We start from the raw sequence: 24,289 nt of genomic DNA on the forward strand, positions 1-24,289 counted from the left end.
ATGCTCAAAAATGACACATCATTTCGACTGATGTTATGTTCGTCATTCTCGAAACAATAGTTTTGTGGATAAGTCAGGAAAGAAAAATATTCAGGATGTCTCGATTGGAGGTGGTCCTTTGGCTACGTGACGCATGCGTGTTTAACGAGTTAATTAAACCACAGCCGCGTGGCATCATCGATATTTTTCTATGCTTTCCTCATATTTCAGGGCGTACCTTGATGTGATCGCTCACTGTCGTGTAAGTTGCTACTCTTAGATCAGTTCTAAGAGCAGGAGAGACGGGCGCCAGGGACTACACATTCTTCAGCTCACTTTAGAAGTTACTGCAGGAAATTTTTCTCTGTGTGCTGCAGTTAGATTTAAAAGCAACACTAGCGCGGTGCTAAATTTAATCATGTAGCACCCAAAAAGAAATGAGGTTGAATTGATTGATTGCATGTTACGGTTACTGCGTTTTCTGGAATTTGAACGTCCGAAATAAATGTTGAGAAAGAAAAATATTGCTTGATTTTTTGAGGTCCAGAATTGACTAGACTTCTCTTCAATCGAAGTTAACTCTTACTTTTCTTGCTTACAGCTGCGCTTTCCTAATTTCTAAATACAGCGCGGAATATCGTCATCATACCTCAGTAGTGGCTGCTTCGTGCTTTCATATTTATTTTCTATATTAATTCTATCCAAAAATCCTCCCTCCCCCCCCCCCCCCAAAAAAAAAAAAAAAAAAGCCGATATATCTCCTAAGAACATATTCCTTTCATATATCATGAGAAAATGAAACAGCATTTTCAAGCTAAAGACGTCACATAGTATGGCAATAAGTTTACGCGACAAAAATAATAGCATGAATTTTTGAAACGGGAGCAAGGCCAAGTGTTCTTGACCATAACACTTTATTGCAACGCTAAAGGTAAGGCAGAAGGTTGGAATACTTTGACTGGCGCTGAAGAAGAGACAAATGAATGCTTTGGGAGAAAAAAAATGTTACGCTTGCGATTGGCGCAAACTCAGGTTTCAAACAGCTTTTTACTATTTTCTCAGGCCAGGTAGATGAGAAGAAACTCTCCATGACAAAAAACATAGGAAAAGCCAGTGTTAATGTCAGCCTCCGCGGCGTAGTTGCCAGTGCGAATTATTTGTGGATTAGCACCACGTTCGGCTGCGTGCTATGGGCAGGAATGGAGAAATGAAATATGCAAGCGTAGAACATTCGGTGTAGTTTTCGTCCTGTCTTCTCGACCTCCTGTTTCTGCTAGTCGCGCGCCTTGTCTGAAGGCGAATCACCCACTGACCCATTGTTCCGCGATTCTACGCGCCATTAATCTAGCAAATTGTTCCTCATACTGACATCACTTAAAAACTCGAAGACATGCCCGCCTCCTGGACAAAGAAATTTGAGTGATAGCTGCCCTGCTACTATCCGTCTTATGAAGGCTCCTGCTTCTGGGCCCATCTGCACTAGCAGATTGCAAAGAGGCGGTTTTCTGCAGCACTCTGACCCAGGTACATATGTACTGAATTAATAGAATTAATATTCTATTCTTTTTGGGCAGCACATGAACAAGTCAGGGTGTGGGAAGAAATGACATCCATTTATCACGGGTAAAACTAGGACCTCATGCATGCATCACTATGAAACGTGGGAGGAAACGAGGGACAAGGCCAGACGTGACGTCATTTAGGCGCCATTTTACACCAAGTTTATCACGCCTGCTTCTTGCGCTGTTAAATACAGCACAAAACATTCGGAAAGTCGATAGCTTCAAAAAGTACTTGCCGAGCACTTAAAACCCTTAGGCTTGGTGCCACCTCGAAGCTCGCACACGTCACAATTCCTTTCGCCGTAAAAGTTCAGCGGCGAACTCTTTTTTTCGAGAGCGCCATGCGGCGCGTCCTTCCAACAAAGGTCCTTTTTACGTCTGAAATAGAAGAGTCTTACAGTTCAAGGAGAGTCATAACCAAACCAAGGCTGTGAACAAAAATAAAATACATGCGAAAGGTCTCAAATACTGCAACAGTCGCATTGTAAGGCTTAAAAAAAGACATTTCTAGTACAAGCCTTCACGCTTAGCAGCTTTTGGAGCAGAATTACGCCGGAACTGTGAAAAGTGAAGGGATAGATTTTTAGTTTTCGAACTGGCGCCTAATGTGCGTGCGAATTGATCGTTAACAAAATTTCCTGGGCATTTATATATATATACTCAGGGTTAACTTCATCATCATCATCCTATTCCTAATATATTTCAAAACTCCAAACTTTTCGAGGTGGGAACACAGCGCTCTTGCCGGGCCTGTCTATATCATCAGTAAAAAAGAGATGAGGCAGGTTTCGAAAGAGCACAGTGTCGTCGTATTGGAGTGCGCAGGTTGGCTTACAGTTAAATGCAGTTTAAAAGTTGGCAGTCTGTAGGATGCTGACATCATGGCATGCAGAGCTGTAGCCAGCGAAGGTGGGAAATGCTGACCCCGTTGAAGGCCCATCTCCTCTCCCCTAGAAAGGTGGCCGACATTGTGCTAAAAATAAATCTTTTTTCTTCCCTCTCACCCCCTCCTCCGAGGTATCGGACGCATGAGAAAAACCACCGCCTCCTATCGTTCTGCCTAAAAAGGATGGAATTTCGTTATACGGCGCAGCACAGTAGCACACTGCCGTGCAATGGCAGCGTAGCCACTGTGTGCAAATTTGATCACTACGATTTTAATGAGCCTGTGAAAGCTGAAAGAGTTATTCTTCATGCAGTACGCGTAAATTCCCCTCTTTTCATGCTACCGAGACACTTTGATATCTACTCTATCGTTTTTTTTTTGCAACTGCAACCGGAAGACAACAAGACACCCAATTTCTGGTAGCATTCTCTTTCAAATATTGCTTGCTAGAAAAGTAATACCACACTTACTGGACACGCCCATGAAAGGTCCACATTGATCTTTCGCTACATTCCGACATCGTGGGATGAGGGCCTCCATTGATCGAGGACATCAGGTATTCGTCAGACAAGTGGCACTCACCCCACTTGCCATTATCTTTCTTTGCTCCTAACCTGCGCACAAATATAATTGCAACGTAATAATGCAGAAAAAGATGCACTCTAAAAATACGCATATGCACTAATGTATTACATCTGTCTGCATTGAGCTCAGGATAAAGCGTAACCCCATGTACAGTCTTTGCCAAAAGTACATAGCCCAATGGATCTCCTTGTGAGCCCTGCAGCGCGGCTCCTCTTGCATACTCAGGGACCGTAATATCACGAAGGCGGGAGGAACTTAAGTCCTCATCCCTCCCAAGCTTAAAACTGTGAAATGTGCTTAAGAGCCTCGCTACAGAACTTGGAAGCAAACCCCTTGGGTTGTGTATTTTTGACAAAGAATGTACATAACTGTATGCATACGTATTCAATGTTTTCAGCAGTTACGCCTTTTTACAGACATCAGGCACATTCAAGCTGTCAACGGAGCTTTTTAACCTTGTAACTCTCAAATCTTCGCTGGAAATAAAGCAAGTGAAAAAGCCCAATACTCCGGGGCCTTTTGTTTAAAGCTTACATGGTTTTAGGACGATAACCATAGCCGTTCAAAAAAAAAAAACCTCGTGTCTGTAGCTGCGCGAAGTAGGCTAGAAAGAGATAAAGGCACGATTGACAGGAGATAACAAATATTGTATGAAACAGTTCTATGAGCTCATCACTGAATTTGTTTAGAGCATATGTTAATGTCATAGTGTTGGAGGCAGTATTCATGTAAGCAACCGTTATGCCATTAGTGATGCAGTAATTATCGTCATCATATAAAAGATTACACTCTTCTGTTACAACACTTCAAAATCAAGCGGGCTTATGATAGTTGCAGCTTTGAACAAATGGGAAACATCTGCCCGTAACTACTATGCAAAGGCTAACGAGAAACTGTACTACTGCTGCTCAACAACAGCTACTGATCAAACGCCCGGAGTTGACGAAGAAGAGCTTCATATTGATAGCAGGTGTAGCCTCCATTAAGCTCTATTGCATGGAGATGAGTACGACTACTCCTAAACCTCCCAGGACCGCCTCATCACTTATGCCATACTGTCGACAGCACTTACTCCTCAGCTAATATGCACCTTATGTCTCAAGCTAACATGTACAAAATCCCCTTTTGGCTGAAGGTGAACGCGAGAGTTTTCGGTTATAGAATTCCACTATACCGACGCAGGTGAGATACCGTTACTCACCGGTCGTTATAACCACAGTAATCGGAATGCTTACATGTCTGCAAAGTCCTAGTGTGAAATGTTGTTGACGTTAGTGAAATCGCACTCCTCTGATAATGACATATTGAAGGGACTTAGTAAAGATAAAGAAATAATTAGGCAACTGCTAAGAGAGACTGACTTACAGAAGGGCGACTTGTACTGCCATCAGGTGCGCTCCATTGAACGTAATCCCATCGTCATATATTATTCCGACAGACGCATTTCCGTAGCAGATTGAACCAGGGGCCGCTAACCCTGGTTAAGAAAAATTAACAGTAAGCTCACTGTGTCTGACTGCCAGTATATGCTTTGAGAAAATAGAGTGGTAAAATTTCTGTCTTCACCTACACTTTTATGTCTTTACTTTATCCGGGATCTTGCTACTCATTTAAAGTAAAAAAGAATGTTTTGCTAAATCCTTATTTTGAGTTGCTTTCCTTCCTCTCTACGCTCATAATTCAGAATAACAATTAACAAATGTCAATGAAAAGAATACATTTTAAGCGAGATATTGCTCCACGTGGCTGCGCACACGCGGAGCCGTGTTACCTCTAAGTGTGATTGACCCTGTACGCGAGTACCAGCTATGTTGGGCAAATTTAAACTTCGTTATTACCAGCCCAATTTACTGTAAAGGACCGCTCTGCTTATTCAAACCATATTTGGAAGTCAAATAAACAACTTTTAAAGAACAAAGAAGCAATGTCTCGCTGAAAATGTATCCTTTTCGTTGACATTTGTTAATTGTTATTCACTATTGCGACCAAGCCGGGGGCAAACTCGTGCAAATGGGCAGATGGCACTAAGAACCACATCGAGGTCCCTCTTCTCCTGCGCCACTCTGCATTGATTCATGAACGTGTTCTATGCAATAGCACTGCGCAGGTACGTGGCCACGCGGAGCCGTGTTCCCTCAAAGTGTGATTGACCCCATACAATGAGGAACAACGGAAAATGATGTATAGTAGATAGTTAAGTCTTGTTGGTACTTACCGTACCACTCGCCGGTCATGTCTGATACTCTTGTCTTCAACTTGTTCCTGCAAAGAGCAGCGTCAGTGGTATTAATGAATGACGACAGCATGGATGTTCCCAGTGAGGTGAAGATTAGGTCAGAATGCAATAGCGAATGCTAAGACGAAAAGAGTGAATAGCATACCTTCCCTGCATTGCTGCTACGAAAAAGAGGCCATGAAAACTGGCGACAATCTTCATTTTAATGCTTAACGCTGATGTGACGCGGGAACAAATTGATAGACGATAAAACGTCTGCAGCTGTCGAAGAATGGCCGAGTCAGTGTGGTGGACACAGCACAGTAAGCTAATAACTGCATGTGCTACGTTGCACGATTCCAGGAAGATGGGAAAAGTATTCGTAAAAAGTACCATTCACTCTAAGATAACGAAAAATAATGCATTAATTAGGAAAAAGTGAGAAAAAGATAGAAAACAAACTTTCTGTGAGAATTGGCCACCTTTTGTAAGTTTCTGCAAAGCGTCAGAATTGAGCGTGCAATCAGGGATTAGCAGAAAGTAGGAATTGTAACAGAAGAACACATTCGAAGAAGTAAAGAAAGGACAAGGAGATCACAAGTGAAAAAGAATATCGGTACATAAAGCGTAATCCTGAAGGCAAGTCCATTATGTTTGCTCATTTCAGATAATGTTAATCCCATTCGGATTTTTACAGGATTAGCATATAATAAATAATGCATTTCTTTTAATAAAAATAGACTTCCATACAATCTAATGAAATGTTTGTTACAATTACATGAGTAGTGAAGAGAGATACAGGTAACTGAATATAAAACGTGAACGATACAGCAAATTTGGTAGGAAAGGGCGCACTTATACATGGCAAATAATGAAGTTATAGGGATGTTGTCTTATACAGTGATGTAAACCGTGTGTTATATCTGGCTAAACATCATTTAACTATTACGAATCAGTTCTTCTACAAGAGTTACAAATTTCGGCAATGATGCGTTAGACGAGACCAAATTATTTCATTTTTTTTTTACTGAAAGCAGGAAAAATGAATATCTAAAACAGTTGGTGCGCGGAATGCATAATCTTTGAGAGTTAATGGAGAGTTAATCTGCTTTAGGGACAAGATAAAATTAATCGCGGTTGAAGCACCCGAGGCAGCCTGTGATAGGTCGGCCACTTCAACAGATTCTTAGCGCTAGAAAAGTGCTCACACTTTCGTTACAACAACTTCATCCGAAACACGGCTCTGCGATGTTATCGTCCGCGCGAACGTGCTCATCTCAGGAAACATCCGGCCAGCTATCCATCAACGACGGGTTGCCACAGATGTATTACATGCGTCTGATCACGTACGTTTTACACAGCGTCATCTATCGTTCCTGGGGGCATGCTTCTACGAAAGAAGTTCAGCGCATGTTATTTCTGGGCGATGTCGCGGGGGATGAGGGGCACTCTTCGGTCTCCGTGCTAGGCTGGAAGCACGAGTTTTTCAACCTTGTTCGCTTTAACCGAGTGGTGTGGCTACAGTGTCTCGTTGTATTTCTGATGTATTACGCCTGCCCAAGAACATGCTTATTTTGACGTTAACACCATACTCGTTCGTAATAACCGAGCAATCTTTATATCTGCAGCTGTTAAAAGTTGGCCTGACTTTTTAAATTAATTTCCGCGCATTCTGTCTGTTGGGTTGGCGATAAATGCTGCACGGTCGAAGACTCATTGTTTCGTCATGCTTCTTTTTTTGGATTGTTGTTTTTATCGTGTCGCAGATATTATTTTCGTGATTGCTTCATTTTTTTTTTAGATTTTGTCCTCTTCATTGGTTGGCTGGCTTATTGAGGAAAGTAAATGGCGCAGTATCTGTCTCACATATCTCGGCGGACGCCTGAACCGCGCCGTAAGGGAAGGAAGAAAAGTCGGAGTGAAAGAAGAAAGAGAGAAATAGATGCCGTAGTGGAGGTCCCCGGAATAATTTCGACCACCTGGGGATCCTTAACGTGCACTGACATCGCACAGCACACGGGCGCTTTTTGAGTTTCCGCCTCCATCGAAACGCGGCCGCAGCGGTCGGGTTTGAACCCGGGTACTCCGGCTCGATAGACGAGCGCCTTAACCACTAAGCCACCGCGGCGGGGTCCCCTTCATTTGTCCCCCCCCCCCCCCTCCCCCCTTTCAGCCTTTCCTACTCTGGTTATTTCTTTTCCAACCAAACTAGCTGTGTCCATTGAAGTGAGAACATCTCTGCCAGAAGTCCATCTGGTTGGATTTGAAACACAGGAGGCTGGCTCCAACCAAGGTTTCAGTGCCAAGTCTCGACATTCGGAGACCAACTCGATTCTTTCCTCACGGGCGGCGAGATGGTCAGGTTTCACTGCTGTGTGCTGACTACTTAGCCGTCCATGAAGGAGGAACAGAGTTCATTCCGAAACGTTTGGATTTCGCTTTCAACCCTTGGTTGGTGGCAAAACGAATATTATGCGAACAAGATGAAATATTCCAAAATTTCAGCAGAACAGTCCGACCATGTATCTGACTTCGGCCCAGCAGATGTTCGTTTGGACCATTCACTGAAGAGTTTATAAGTTTTTGTATTCGTTTTATGCGTGTTTGGTAAGTAAAAGACTGAATGCTACAGCTGTTAATACAAACATTTAATGATAATGCAGTACGTTGGAGTTTATCCCAATAAAGACCTTGCGACTAGAAATACAAATATTTATCGCGAATAGGTTGCTGAAGCATATACAAGCAATATCTTCTAGTTTGTTTTAGTACGATCAGACCACGCCGGTATTTAACTACATAGCATCGCAGAAGTGCTATCCCTTCTGCAGTAAGTTGTGATACTGCAACTTACCCGGTCACAAGAAACACGACATCGACGTCTCTGCTCAAATTCTCATTCCACGTAAAAATACCTTCCAACCCCCACAGAGTTGGAGATGCATTTAAGTAGGTCTCTTCTCCTTCTTGGACATATTTAAGTTTGCTTTGGTCCTGCGGGAGCACAGATATCAGTTAGATCAAGAAAGCAGCATTGGAATATTTTCTCACCTCCAGTTTTGATGAGTTGACAAGCGTAAGGCTAATGGTTAGGTGGTTATGGTTCTTGAAGTATGCCTCGGCCTGTAAAAAAAAATATGAGTTGCTGGAAATTCGCACCGGTACTGGCGCGCATGTCTTATGGCAGCCAAAATTTTAATAAGAAACAAAGCTATGTGCTGAGGCCGAATATTGGCGCCGAACACTTAGCTCAATCTGCTGTTTGAAAACGTCATGCGACGGGCAGATTTAGTTGAAGCAGTTTTAGTTGAAGCATGGCAGCTTTGGTTGGCTATTATAGAGACCTCCGAGGATAGAAATGGCGGTCGCTGCCGCGGCTATGCATAAAAATGCGTTTGTGAGCGCTGAGTTTACTAATAGTTCTAATAATGTTAACGTAATGGCCCAGAGCCAATTGAAAACTGCTTGTTAGGGCGTGCTTTTACGATGATTATCTTGATTTAAGGCGTGCGTTCATTAATATTTCATTTAGCATATGCTTGCATCTCCCACGAAGTCACCGTTAATGTTTTAGAGGGACGAACAGTTGCCGCTTCTTTCTACAGAAATTTTGCCATCCGCCATTCTCATTCGACAGTTCATTACGAGTATACTCGTTTACAGGCAGTAAGACTATTTGAAACTTTAGTTTTGAGTCGAATGTGGGCACAGCGTGAATCAAGCGAACCAGTCGTCCATACCTGGCGTTTGTTGCTTTTTAAGGTCTTGCAACGGTCATTGCTTCAACACGTTTCACGAAAGCGACTGTAATTTTTGCGACGCGATAACTGCGTAACACACCAATTGCCGTTGCTGTCTTGCTTGCACTTTGCGCTACAGCCTAAGGGACATAAATTTGAGCATGGATTTGTTAAAAAGGATTAAAACTGGCGATGACAGTGCCCGTGTGAAAGAACAGGTGGTGACGTCTACCTCACTGGAAAAAAAAATAGAGTTGGCGTAGATACTTATCACTATCGTCAACATACACATGTCACGTCTGTTAGATTCGTCCTGCACATTCACATGCTCGGATGCATTATAGCGGTAGGCGGATGATGGGACTTGATTACTGTAGAACTTTGATTATGAAATTGATAAAAATAATTTAGATTATTACTACGACAGTCATGCAGAACATACGATTCTGACGTCCACCATCAAGGAAGAGATAGAACGTGTCTTTTTTTTCACTTACAGCACCAGTGAGCGCTGTGAAGTAAGCGTTAAAAGTGCCGTTCTCTTCGAAGATGGCTTGCTCAGCAAACTTGTCGTCATATACAATATACAGTCCTAGCCTTATTATGTCCTCTGAAAGAGCATGAAAGTACAGTCTTCAATGGCCTTTACATAATTAGTAGCGCACCTAAAACAATACAGAACATTTGCTGTACAAGTCGTCTCTCATAAAGGCATTTGCCACTAGTACAATCGAACTCTACACAAAAATACACCTATATGGGTTTAAAAAGAGAGTAAGCTGTACTCAAGAGCACTTTCTTTTAAAGGGAGTGTGCTTGAGCGCAGCTTACTCCCGTTTTATTCCTTCCTGTTTAGAGTTTTATCCCGCCGCCATTTTGAATGCTACAGAGCGAGGAAGATGCTAGATTGTAGGACAAGTCTCACTGTGGGCGCTTTCATGCGTAATTTTTCTTTTAGAAGCTGCAGTTTCTGCACTCCCCTCTAGCGCGCCGCATGTTTAGCAGACAGGGCCTCCACGCAGAAGGAATCCTGAGGCGGATGAACGAACGAGAAGTTAATGGTGTTGGTCACTTGGTTGGCTGAAGGTGCTCGTGAAAGTTAGAATACATGTGATTATCCCATTATAGCCGACATGTGTGCAACATATTTTATGAATCACCCTACAATATTACAGCAACTTAGTGGTGCTCTATGTTACGGTAATCGGAGCACATATTTTACAGTTTTCACAGACAGCATAATTTTGCAATTCCAATAAATGATCTACAGAGGAAGTAGAACACATATATGCGAGAATGCTGCCTCAGAGCAGCGATTTCATATCCGACTTTACGGGGTAATAGAAGGAGCTAAAACTTGGTAATATGTATTTTCGATTAGGTTATCGAACAGAATTGTTCTATAACATAATGTGTAGACTGCGATGTTAAATTAAGCCAGGTATAACATGAAAATAATAAAGAAAGGAGGGCCAGAACCAAGAAGAGCATGCAGGAAGCTAAGAAGTTTTAGTGCGGTTTCATAGTGCTACAGCTTTGAATTTGGAGTGATATTGCGACCATGTAATTTTAATTTGTCATTCCATCTGTAGAAACCTCTCGAAATGGGTTCTAAAATATTGGCACTACGATAAAAAACTTACCCTCCTCTCGGTACCTTTCTTCTGCAAAAACGCCCCCTGTTGAAGAACAAAAAGAAAAAAAAACGATGAACGATTGAAAAGATAAAATACTAATACAAATCTAGAACAAGTGCGACATCTGTTTCAAACCACTTACATACAGCAGGGGATGATTAGGTGTACAGGAAGCATGTGCTTAGGTTTTGTAGCGGTAGCTGTAATAGCAAATATCCACGGAAACCCCGTGCCGTTTCATTCAACAGCACTGCAAAACCTACGAGAGCACACACTTGCGTGGAGAAGTGGGGCAGCTACATGCGGAGGAGGGGGAGGGTACCTAACGCACAGAGTCTGTGCCTCGCGCAACCTTTGTCGTAATCGGGTGGAAGGTGTGGTAGCGAAATGCCGTCAAATACATCGAAACGCCTCTCAGACGTTGCACGTAGGCGGTAGGCCACATCCAGCGAGCATGCGGCGAGCTGAACTCGCGGAGCCCGCAATCGGGACGCTGCCCTCAAACACGCTGCCCGATAACACCCGCAAGTCTGTGCTCGCATTCATTAAGAAAAACGACAACGTTTAGGCCACGATGAGTAGTACTGAAATATTGACAGTGGCTTAGCTCAGCTATGCCAGGATATACGTAGCGAGATGTATACGTTATATCCCTGGTTACGCCTAGTTGTTTTTCTTATCGTCATGACTTTAAAGACGAGACATGTGGTGAAGGCCGAACGTGTTATTCAACCTTATTGACGCCCAGAAAGGCGGTGCGGTGATCCGTAAAGTAATACGCTGCCGTCTCGATGGTTCAGACAAAGTACTCTCGGTCGGAGGCGAGCGGCGTCGGCGCGGGGAGCCGGCAGCTGTGACGTCACTCGACTCCTCGCGCATTCGCACAAGTGGCGCCGAATGCCCAAAGCGAAACAACAAAACTCTGGGTAATATAGCTCTCGCTACAAAGCTCGGCGATAGCAGTATTGCCTGTCTGCGCTGGTGACGCTACACACTTGATTTAAAGCGTAGCTCGAGACGAGAGAGTCCTCACTGTGCTGAAATCAAAGCACAGCGTGTGCGCTCCGTGCAGGGGTTATAAGCAGCTTCAAGAAAATAAAATCGTGCTTACAGACTCATAGTGGGTAGACACCTGAGCTTTTAGATTTTTTTAAATTGGTGTATGAGGATATGAAAGGCGCTATAACTGTCGCACTTCGCGGTGGACAGCTCAGCCATGCCATGATAGAAGGGAGGAATGTGAGAAAGAAAGAAGAAAGAGAGAAAGAGGCACCGCAGTGGAGGGCTCCGGAATAACTTCGAGCCCCTGGGGATCTATAACATGCGCTGACATCCCACAGTACCGGGGATCGAACCCGGCGCGTACCAGTTTGTGAAAGAACAGGATATTAAAGAGACTGACCTAAACGCTAGCCTCAGCTGAACTTCTTGATTTACGCAACAAACGTGAACGTTGTCAAAGATTTTCATTAGAGCTAAACAGAGTGCAATCATAATAGCCTTTTCTGAGCAAACCAGCCAGTTAAATAGTCACTAGGGGATATAACAGAAATCTACAAGGCGCATGAAATGCAGATAAGTTGAGTTCACTTATAACGAACCGGGCGGTCGCAGAGATCGCATTCGTAGTGTCCGAGGGTAGCATTATCTGGACTTTCCCTATTACAGCCGAAAATAAAAGACATGCATAAGTGGTGTTTATTTTTTTTAAAGGTTTCTTCTGCACGTCGTCTTCTTGATCAGACCCTATCATAGCTCTTTCCAAGCTCTCAAGAGTGATCACATGTCCCTCCACCAGATCCTTCATGCCAACGACTGGCTTTAGTGGCGTGGTATTTTCAGATTACGAAATGAGTGATCATAGAAACTGGTGGTAGGTCAGCCTGCGCGTATCTAATCTTCGACAAAGCTGTAAGAATGCAGCGATGAAGCTAGTCCAATGTGCATACGCGCTGAATGTATCAACTGCAATGCCTGTTGTATGCGCGCTGCCTCCACGCTGCAGCGGCGCAGAAATTGGAAAACCGACTGAGGCACCGGACGCACGCCACGTGACTAGCATTCAAGGGTCTGAGACCGTAGTAGAAAGTCAAGTTTTACTGGCTGTTGGATGTTAATCTTGAAAATGGTGTTATTGTGTTAGAAAGCACAGACAACAGCAGCTGCGAGCGTTCTGCACACTTCTGCTGTTGCTGCCCGTGTTTTCTACCGAAGTAACCCCATTTTCTGAGATCGCTTTTAGTGACTGATCACCAATTGGGCGCAGTATTTCCGCTTTGAAAGCTGCCCCTGTCTCATGCCTGCTCAAGACCAGCTGGTACATGCGCGTGCATCGACTGACATGCAGGCCATCGAAGTGCGCTTCGCCAGCAGCTTTGATGCCACCTTTGTTCCTTTTTTGGAGTATACCCTTGTTGTTGCAGAAGAGGGCGAGGGGTTTTACGGCCACCTAGTAGAGAAACGTGCCTTTTTTTTTTATTGCGGGGTCGAGTTTACGGCGCCTCTTCGTTCGCTCTAACCGAGTTGTGTGGTCGCAGTTGTTCGTTCTATCTGACACACAGCGCCATTGGCCTATTGCATAATTTGACGGTACTACCATCTTTGTTCGCAATAACCGAGCGTTAGTTATAATTGCGGCCGCTAAAAGTGGGCTGGACTTTGAACTTTCAGTATATAGCCTACGTGCGCGAACCACTGCGCAACTGTTGCGCAATATCCTACCTGCACGCGCATCCCAAACACAGATGGAGTACGTGTGGTTTTCTCTGTTATTGCTTTGTTCTATGGAAGCTGCACTATATTTTGGCGGTATAGAGAACCTCCAGCCGCCGCGGTGGCTCCGTGGTTATGGCGCTCGGCTGCTGACCCGGAAGACGCGGGTTTGATGACGGCCGCGGCAGTAGAATTTCGATGGAAGCGAAATTCTAGAGGTTCGTGTACTGTGCGAGGTCAGTGCACGTCAAAGAACACCAGGTGGTGTAAACTTCTGGAGCCCTTCAGTACGGTATCCCTTACAGCCTGAGTCGCTTTGGGACGTTAAACCCCCGTAAACCATAAACCAAAGCGTCACGCTTTAAACTCCTATAAACCAAACAGAACCCTCAAGAAATGCTGTGTAGATTAAATTCGGTTGCTGTTGTGGAGCTAAGAGAATAGCAAACCGGCCGAAGAGGCTACAGGTTGATATGTCCTATCCTTGAAAATATTGACAACATATTACGAAGAGATGGGGATGCTTCTCTGTTAAAAGCCCATGTTTTGCGGCCGTATTTGAAAGGCCTGGCGTGCTACTCAGTGTGAAGGGAGGGGGTTCAGGGACAGATGTGCATTGGGAAGAAAACGTCCAGGAAATATAAAATCAAGAAAAGCAGGCTATAGAAACAGCTGTCCCTCCGCAGTCTGACGGGAGCCAAGCTTTCCACTGTACACTGCACGCAGAAATCTGTGACAAATAGAAAATTTATGGCCCAAAGTATAGACTTACCGTTGACTAACCAAAGCTACCGAAAGAAATTAGCCGGGTTCGGTATTAGCATCACAAGATGATATAATCCAGCTTTCTACTCCAGAGGGATATGAAAAAAAGGCCAGTAAGACTTTGCAGAGTTTAATCAGCGAATCCTATACAAAACATCACCCTTGACTTGGCGGCTGGCGATGCCGGCAAAATAAACACACAAAGCTAGATACGTCCTGTTCGAATTAAAGCACGACCACACGAGCTTACTGCATTGCTGCTGTGCAGGTATTCTTTTTCTTTTCTGCAAAAACGAAATTAGTTTCCCTTCAACATAAATGCTTTACGGCAGTATCATTGTCTTGTAGCAAAACCTAAGTTTAAAGAGAAAGGACCGATGCGTCACTCTCACAAATCAATGTCCCATTCAGTTCCCTAATAAGCTTTCTTATCTGCCACAGTGGGTAACATATCATTGCAACTTAATATTAAGGCTTCATTATAAACGTGCGGTCTTGGTGTAACAGCTCTGTTTTAAAGCTCATCGCACATCGCAAGCAGGAAATTAAATTAAGCAGCTTACATAAACAGGTCGTCAGAAACACCGCAAAAAAGGCCGCCTTCATCCCAGACGCCGCCGTGAAATGTCCTCCTGCAAAATTCACGCCTCGGTGTAAACGCCGATATCACGCAGGCTTTCAAGCAAACCAGCGCCTGACAAATACTTGTTGACAGGGACAACATCCGTTGAGGGTTTGCCGTAGCTACAGCTCTGAAAACTACTTCAGTTGCTTAACTCATCAATTCGTCTTCCCATCAAAGAGGAAAAAAAATCGGTAGTGAGAAATTAACATGACACACTAAACATAGCGTCCTTCATGTTTTTGTGCTGGTGAGCTAATCATTTTTTGTGCAAGTTAGTGTTTCGGCGTTACCATGCGCTGCCGGACCAAAAGCGATGGCAGCGCTCTTCCTTCCCCTGGTGCAGGAAGAATCACACTCATGATTTGCTTCAGCTGCCGAAACTTTCCCAGCTTCTCAGCTCAAACGTGTGCGCACTGTGAAAGCATGCTGGCATAATTGATTTTGCAATGTACAATGACATTCATTTCCAATTATATATCAGACTACGGTTCCTGAGCAGCTTTGTAGGTTTGTGCAGGAAAACGACGAACGTAAGGATGGTTGAATAAGCTCGCTGAAAGAAACAATTTTCGCTCGCTAATATTTCACAGCCGTAGCCAGCTTTTCAGGAAGTGTGTGAAAATGAGGGCGCTCTGAACAGGCTCTCAAGTTGTTTATATTTCTAAACAGGACTTCTGTTACTAGCAGCCAATTAGCTGTAAAGTCTATTCCGCTTTATTATTTGTATTTTGATTTATGCTCGCTTTCTGCTGTGCATGTATTTAACTAAATATGCCCCATAAGACACTTAATATTTATGTCTTCCCAGAGGCCCTAGCATTGGGCATGAAGAAAAATAATAAAGAAACAACTGTTAGACCTACCGCTGCGAAAGATTTTGTCGCAAAATATGTCGCAAGTATAGGTGCTGGCCACGTGCATTGTTTCTAGGAGATCCCAGCCTGATGTTCATAGGTACAGGACTGTTTACCCCATTAACGTACATTAAATAGTTTTCTCAAGAGTGACCCTTGGAAATACATCACGGAAACCGTTCTTAATATTTTGGAAAATGTCGCATGTATAGGTCCTGGCAACGTCCATGGTTTAAAGGATTGCCCGAATCGTCTCATAGTGAGAAATGAATTCTTCTACTATAGCTGTCGATTACCCTACCAAATATCGTGTTTCTTATTTTAAAGTGCGATCCCTAAAACATAAGGAAGTTTACTCGAACTAGGCTTCTCTACCAATTCCTCTCTTTACCTCGAATAAGGCAAATACGGGAACAAAAATAAACTTAAGCTAAACATGAAAACTTGAATCATAGGACTTCATAGTGGAGTTGACAGCTTTGCATAACGTGTGGAATATTAGGAAAGATGTACAGTTAGGTACGTGAACAAAACAGGCCACTTACTTTGCAAAACACTTTAGCTTCGCAGGCAACTTCAGCTACAAGCCAGAGCGCTACAACGTGGACAAGAATTGTCGAAAGCGATGCCGTTGAGTGCAGTAGCGTGGACTACGCCCTCTTTTATTGCATTCTTAAAGGGCGCACAAGCGCCAGTAGATTTGGAATTTATTCGTTATCCCATTATTCAGAATTAAATGCAATTACAGTGATAAAAGGAGACACAGTGAAAAAGATAACTATGGCCTCAGTGGCCACTGTCACGTCCTTTTTCTTGTGAACACTTAATGGCACTGAAAGTTGGTTACATTAAGTGTTTTAGCAGAGAGTTTTTGCTTCTGCTATATGAGCCATGTTAGCATTTGGTTGGGTGTGCTGATATTTAAGTGCCTTATTTTTGAAAAAACTTCAAACGCGACCTCATGACCCATCGAGATAAGCTAGTGTCTTCAATCTAGCAGCAAGTTGTTGAAATGGCATCAAAATGGCAAAGAAAATTAACCGCAGTAAATGTGAACCTTAGCAGGATGGTTGCTTGGGCTTGTTGGTTCATGATGTAGGGAAAAGACTTAGCGCAGAAAAGGACGAGGACTGAGAAAGATTCTCTGTGTGTGTGACGCTGTGTGTGCTATTTTCCTCTGAGTTGAACGTACCCACAATGGGGGATTGTCCAGGGTGCTTTGTATAGTCAAAGAGTTGTGAAACATTGACTCATTAAGGTAGTCGAGGTTGAACTTTGGGCTAAAAAATTTTGTGAATTATAACTAACCAAGGAATCTCCCTGACGCAATGATGAAATTATGCAGACAATCGCTCACTGGTTGTAGGATATATCCCCTGGCGTTTGCCCCCAAGGAGAGAAGAACCGGAATAGAAAGAGGAAGCCGTAATCGAGCGAGGGGAACCTGCAGATAGGCTTTTCGCAGAAAAGCGAACCTCTGACAGGAGAGGAGAAAGTGATCTAGTGTTTCGATTTCACCGCATGCTTCACAAAGGCTCGATAGGGAGAATACCGATCGGAACAAATAAAGATTTAGTCGTTGAATTTTTCTGCGCAAGAGGGCCATAGGCACATCGCATTGCCGTAAACTACATAAACGCATATTCCAGAGGGATGCCAAATGTTGAAAATCCGCTGAAGCAAGGAGATGCTCACGACTCTAGAAATGCAGTTGCAGGAATTGTTGGAAGCGGGCGGGCTGTTGTCAATTGCAGAGCGTTTGGAGTAAATGGAACCACAGGTCCGCAAAGGGCAGGCTTTGCTAAAAAATCAGCCATCACATTAGCACAACTGCCGCAACATATTGGTATCCAGTGAAAGCACACCATTTTAACAAGTGGTGGGATGAAAAATCTTAGGGAACGACCCAAAAGAGCGTCCTTCGAGCCTTCGAGTGCATTCAGGACAGAAAGGCCGTCAGCAAATACAATAACATCACTAACGTTGCAAGAGAGGGTTTGTAATGCGAACTGAATCGCTAGAAATTCTGCAGCAAACATAGGCGTATAGTTAGGGGCCCGAAAGTAATAACCCTAATCAAGTGCCCTTGAATAAATGTCAACAGTTGCCTTTTTCTTTTGCTGAAAGGTATCTGTGAAAACTGCAGTATGTATTAAAAATTTGTCCACATACTTTTCTATGGGCCAATTTAAAACATTTGCAGGCAAATTCTTTGCATTTCTTGGGAGGGTGTTGCCAAATCAAATAGCAGCATTGGTCCGCAGGTGGCGAACCTTTACTACAGAACTCATTACGACTGACATTTTTGATAGCAGAAAATTTGTGAACACAATCTCAGGCAGCTTATATAGCTAGGCCAAATAATACCGGGGAACAGAGTAATTACGGGGCTAGCCAATCCTGCAATAGGCTCTAAAGCTCCAAGGAAAGTTCGCACAGTTAGAAGCTGAAACCGCGAGTTTAAGTCAGGTATTCGCGCCTCCAAAAGCAGCACAGCATTTGCCACAGTTTTTGGTAGTCCAATGCAGAGACGCAGAGAACGTTTCTCCAAAATAATCAAAGGTTGAAGCTTTTACCTTGGACAACCAGAAAAAAGAACGCAACCAAATTCAAGTGGTGACCTTACATAAGATTTATACAGAAAGGGCAAATTGTTACAGCGCATGCCGAATTTTTTCTGATTCACATCAACACGCCAAAAGCGCGCTCACCTTTAAGCACATTTCTTTCATTTTTTAGTCGCCAGTCTAACTGCAGATCGTAGGTAATATACGCTGGTATTTTAATGAACAGACTTGTGGGATTGGGGTATTGCGATACAGCAAGGAGATGTCATGAGTGGATGCCGGCTGGAAAACAAGGAGGGCACTATTATTAACATTTAAAAGTAATCTTAGGCTACCCAGCCAGGCTTCCAGAGCGTTGAGGCACGCTTGCAACTGCAGATACAAAGTATGGACATCCTTCGCAGAATCGAATAATGCAATGACGCCCGCATACTCATAGACCTTGACAGCCGGGTGTACAGGAATATCTCGCATGAGTGTACTAAACAGTAACGGCGAGAGCACAGAACCCTGAGGCGCACCTCTCGACTGAGCGTATGTGTTGGAATTGCACTGACCATCTGCGTAAAAGAAACGCCTATCGTTCAAAAACTATCTAACCCACACAAACAGGTACGAAGGAGATTTGAGATCAGCTATTTTATGAAGCAAAATACTGCGCTCAAATCTACCGTACGCTTTTAAAACGTCTAATGTAACTAGAGCGGACTTAATGTAACTTGTGCTTCACTGCAACCTTAATTCGGCTCTCCAAGTCTATTTGAGCGGTCCAACCACGGCGAAAGCCAATCTGAGCCTCACTGAAGGCACGCTGAGTCGATACATGATTCGTGAGGCGACTCTGTACCACCAGCTCTACAAGTTTTACTACATTTGAATGAGAAAGATGGGCCGAATATTTTTAAGAGCAAATCCTTTTCCCGTTTCTTTTAGCAATAAAATTAATTTCGCTGTTTTTCAGTCTAGTGGAATCTAGCCTTTTTCCAAGGACCAACTCACAATCTGTGCGATATCCTGGGTGTAGTCTTGAGCTGAAACCTTCAATATGCCAACTGTGACTCCGTCAACGCCAGGGGCGGCAGACTGCAGACCACTAACGATAGACACTAAATCAGATGAAACGGCTTCGGTGAAGTCTGCACGCAGATGCGGTAAGATAGAAAAATTCTGGGGGCACTTTGGCTCTCTAAAGTGCTGCAAGGCGAAAGCGTTTCCTGGCCACGTTTTGTTTTTATTTACTTTTTATTTTTTCTAATTTTGTTTTTTATTTTTGCTCCTTTTCTTAATTTTATTGTTTTTATTTTTATTTCCGCATCTTATTTTTATTTTGTTTTTATTTTTGTTTATTGTCTTATTTTTATTTTCCTTTTCCTGACTTTGCTCCTTTTATTTTATTTATGAAGCCCATGCATTCACTAGATGCGCCTTTATTCATGCTGGAACCTTGAGCCTTTTAAGCAGTGACGCCGAAAGGTGGACGAATCTGCCGACGCGTCTGTCGACACGGCTGCCGACGCGTCTGTCGACACTTCTGCCGATGCGTCTGTCGACACGGCTGCCGACGCGTCTGTCGACACTCCTGCCGACGCGTCTGCTAACGAGAGTATGAGGAATTAAAGGCTTTCGCCTTAATAAACCGTACTGCGCGCATGAAAACGTGCGGGGAGCCCCTGAGCTATGCAATTCGGATTGTTTATTGCTTGTTGGGGGATAGAACTGTAGACTGGTTTACGGGACTGGAAGGTACCGAGTTTGTGCGTTCCATAAATCTGTACAAACCTTTTGATTTTCTGGGCTAGACAAATAGTTATTTAAATATGCATTGTATTCCTCCTTAGCTTTAGGTATTGTCCTTCTAAACGATTCTGCAAAGAATTTTTAATTTATCCAATTGTGTGGGGACTAATTATGCGCTATGCTCTTCCATGCGGCCTTCAGGCGACGATCGCCGTTTGCATTCCGCCAGCACGAAGGAATATTGTCTTTCACAGCTGAATTAACCATAAACACAGAACGCTGAGTGGCTTCTAACAGAGAAGTTCGAACTCAGGGGGCCCGGTCCGAGCTAACCGAGGGGTCAGGAGAGGACCCCTTATCCCTCAGGGGTCAGGGAGCCTGAAATTTCCTGAGCTAGAAATTTCTTAAACTGTACAGTGTTAGCGAATTTTTGAGTGGAACGGGTCACCATAAGGGGACTACCATAAGGGGACTACACACTATAGTGAACGTTATCGGCAGCGAGCTTCGATTCCACCAACAATGAAGCATAAATAATCACCAGAGTGGGAAACCAGTCTAAAGATCAAAGATGAAGTTGAGAAACTATGAGGAGCACCTGTTTTTGCCATAAGGGGACTACACACTATAGTGAACGTTATCGGCAGCGAGCTTCGATTCCACCAACAATGAAGCATAAAGAATCACCAGAGTGGGAAACCAGTCTAAAGATCAAAGATGAAGTTGAGAAACTATGAGGAGCACCTGTTTGTGCTGCAACGAAGAAGAACTGTTAGCTCATTTTCTTCTTTCCTGTGTCTGTTTCGCCTGCTTCCGCAAATTTTCATTTGCATTACTTTTCGTTAGTTGAGTTTGGCTCTTATCTTACTACAGTTTACCATTACTTTGTTAGTCTACAACCATGACGTCGTTCTTTCCGCTGTTCGAAAATTTAGAGAGATATCTGTAAGTGTAAGCCCTCGTGCTCACTAGCCGAACTGTATAAACACAGAGGCGGTGCTTCAGTTTGTAGTGTCCACGCCTACTTAGTTGGAGGACCCGTGTTCAATCCAGGTCGCGGCAGACACGTTTCTGTGGAGGCGAAACGCAAAAGGCGGCCGTGTGCTTTGCGATGCCAGTGCACGTTAACGATCCCCAGGCGGTCAATATTATTCTGGAGCTCTACACTTCGACACCTCTTCCTTCCTTTCATCTTTCACTTTTTTTTTCTTCCTTCCCGTGGCGCGGCTCAGGTGTCCACCGGGATCTGAGACACCGACATGCGAGACTGCTTGCGCCTGCCGCCGCCAACATGGCCGTCATGGCTAACGAGCTATGCAGTGATTTTGGCCTGGAAATGTTATCGTGAAAATAAAACTTCATCAAGCATGAAATGTTGCTTTTTTGAGAGAACACTGCCTAATCTTAGATCGAAACATTGTCTGATGCCAACATGGTCTCAGCAGCCACTGCTTTGCGGGAGAAACATTTGGCGTCCCTGCGAGCAAGCTGCGGGGAGAAAACGGCGGCGCAAATGCGTAAACATCCTGTTAGCGATTAAACAATTCTTCGTCTCTTACACTTGTTATGCGGAAAATCGGAAGAAATTTCTTGGATAAAAATTTTGCTCTCTAGGGGCCTTCTGTAGGTTCGACGAATTCGACTTGGTCTTTCGCGAAACTTGGACGAGCTGCGTAAGATGGATCAGTCATGCTACTAATATAGCTAACTCAGCCAATCGCGTCCTTGGCTACTTACGGCGTAACTTTTCCTTAGCACCCCCTTCCGTCAAACTAATTGCCTATATATCACTTGTCCGACCTAAACTAGAGTACGCCAGTTCTATATTCGATCCTCACCAAACCAACCTGTCGAATTTACTGGAATCTATTCAAAATCGCGCTTCACGATTTATTCTTTCAGAGTACTCATATCGCGCTAGTGTAACTGGACTAAAATCTCGGCTTGAACTTCGTACCCTAGCATCCCGTCGTCAACTAGCTCGCCTTTCTCTTTATCGTACATTTTTTCACAGCTTGCCACCGAACAACGCACTCATCCGCCCAGCCCATCGTTTATCCCGTCACAGCCATCTCAGAGCAGTCTACCCCCAGCGCGCCCATACCACAACGTTCCAAAAATCATTTTTCCTCCGTACTGCCCTGGACTGGAACGACCTTCCCGGCCATATCGCTTCCCTTGATGATCTTCAACAATTCAAGACTGCCATCGAAAATCATTTTCTTTTGTCATAACTGCCGTACTCCCCGCCCACCCCTCATGTAATACCCCTTAAATGGGGCCTTTGAGGACTTAATAAATGAAATGAAATGAAATGAAGTGCTAATCTAATTGCTGATAATTTGGGACATGCCCATTTCTCTAATTTTAGCGGCCCAAAGCAAAATTTTAATACTGGCTTCTGAATGCGGGTACAATAACTGGCATAATATGCAGGTAATGATTTATTTTCGGCTCCTCCCTAATTTAGAGATTAAAGCGCTAAGCACAAATTGCTTTCAGCTACAATCTCGACTAATTAAAGCGGACATCGTCCAAAAATCGCAGCAAACTTGTCAGACACTTTTTGAACTTTTCCGACAGAATGGCAGCCCGAAGAAAAAAGTTCGCCACCAGAATTGAGAATACGAAGTACATGTGTTTGTTATTCGGTTCATGTTGGATCGAAGAAATTGATATTCGAAAATTGCTGAACACTCTGCAGCAATCGAACAGCGCCCACGTTCATCAATCTGCTCATGGAAGAACCCCATTATCTGGCAAATTATTCAAAGGTCGAGTATAAGTGTCGGTAAAACGGCACAAATGCGCATTACTCGCTTTCTTCTCCGTCGTTTATCGCTTGGGCTATCACATTCGGGCGCAGTTAGGCTTGAACATCACGCAGAATTCCTTGGTTACGTTTTCCGCATATCAGGTGGAATGGTCAACCGCCTGTATCGAACAACCAAAAGTGCAGGGCATTTTGTTTGGTCCTTCCGTAATGTAGTTCATATTTAACCCCGCACTTTCGCACTTCGTCGCCAAATATGGCCAGAATAGGGTTCATGCAGGAAAAGTGAAGCCGTAGAATAACTTGCAAAGATAATGCTTCGGCACCAGCGGTTGCACGACAGCGATGTATCACACCATTTCAGACTCACTTTTGTACTGTACCAACGCAAGGCGTCTCTCATAGCCTGAGTCGCTTTGGGGCGTTAAACCCTATAAACCAAACCAAACCAAAAGAAAGACTTTGCTGCATGTCAGAAAAATGACCATTACCTTCAATATTTCTTCGACAGTATCTTAAAATTGTCGAATTTTCAAAATTTTTGTCCGAAAATGTTGGACATAGGGCCAAACATTTCATCGTATATTGAGCATAATTCATTCGTTTCTTTCGACTGCATAGGAAGTGGAGTCATGCAGCCAGCTGAACTATCACAGACAATGATTACTATTGAAATGGTGAGTGGGAATCATATTTTTCTGAGCGCTAGCTCGTAAGGCAAAAGTCCCGGTCTTTGCACAGCACTCGAGGCTATCAACATCAAGCGTTTGCACATATACCGGACAGGGCACAGGTGGAAGCTAGAGGAGGCGATTTGCACCATTGGCTCGTCTCTAGTTTTGTTTTTATATTCTTTATTTACACAGAACTCTTGGTCATATCGAATATGTGTGTGTGTGTTTAGCGTTGAGCTTCTTTTGGTCCCTCTTTATTGGCTTAAAGGCGCCCTGCAACATCTTTCAATCATGATATATAAACTCACTCAGTCTGTAGAGTGTGTTGCCATGAATCTATGAGCCAAGCAATGCATTTCTACATGCAGCAGAGAGCCACAATCGCGCTTGAAAGTTGGCGAGCCAATTTTCAACTTCAGCCCTCCTCCGCGTCACCCGCCTGCTTATGTCGATTAAGAGATGGCTACTGGATATATTCTTTTAGACGTCACGAGGCTACCGCGGCTGCGGCCAGTAAGCAGCGTCAGGCCGACGCGTCAAGAAGCTCCGTGCCCCGAGAATACCAGCGCGCGTCGGCAGTCCGGCGGAGGAGCGCCGACCTTTGAGCGTGTACGAAGGGACGAGAGGAGGGAGGAAGTTGCGAAGAGGTTCGAACTTAAAATATTGGTTGCGTATAACTGAACTTTTACAAAACGTACTAAAAAAAATATGGTGTAGGATATTCAGGAAGCGGTGCTTCTTAACATCCCAGGCACACGACACCTTCATTGAATAGTGTTTCAGGGTCCCTTTAAGCCCAGCCGAGCTCTGTTGGGCCGGGCTTCCTTCCTTTCCCAATTATGCTTTTTTCCTTCTAAGAGCACCAACAAAAGAAAAAAAACGGGGTAGTTCGAAGAAGAAGAGAGGAAAAGGCACGCCACTTATGCAGTCGGTGTCACCCATGCGCTCCGAGATGTGTAGTAGTGGCGACGGACGCCA

At 44.0% G+C, this 24,289-nt stretch overlaps 1 protein-coding gene across 1 annotated transcript; it reads right to left on the reverse strand.

Annotated features, from left to right (window-relative positions):
- Positions 1-1,704: 1,704 nt before the first annotated feature.
- Positions 1,705-22,617, reverse strand: LOC149340379 (uncharacterized). Its single transcript, XM_089551113.1, has 9 exons — positions 22,587-22,617; positions 9,465-9,577; positions 8,279-8,350; positions 8,082-8,221; positions 5,228-5,274; positions 4,378-4,489; positions 2,898-3,041; positions 1,778-1,919; positions 1,705-1,722 (listed from the first exon to the last, which is right to left on the reverse strand). The coding sequence occupies exons 1-9, from the start codon at positions 22,615-22,617 to the stop codon at positions 1,705-1,707; spliced, it is 819 nt and encodes a 272-aa protein (XP_089407239.1).
- Positions 22,618-24,289: the final 1,672 nt, after the last annotated feature.

Source organism: Amblyomma mixtum, chromosome 6 (assembly GCF_055824585.1).
Source record: "Amblyomma mixtum isolate Tamu chromosome 6, ASM5582458v1, whole genome shotgun sequence".
In the NCBI taxonomy this organism is placed as follows: domain Eukaryota; kingdom Metazoa; phylum Arthropoda; class Arachnida; order Ixodida; family Ixodidae; genus Amblyomma; species Amblyomma mixtum.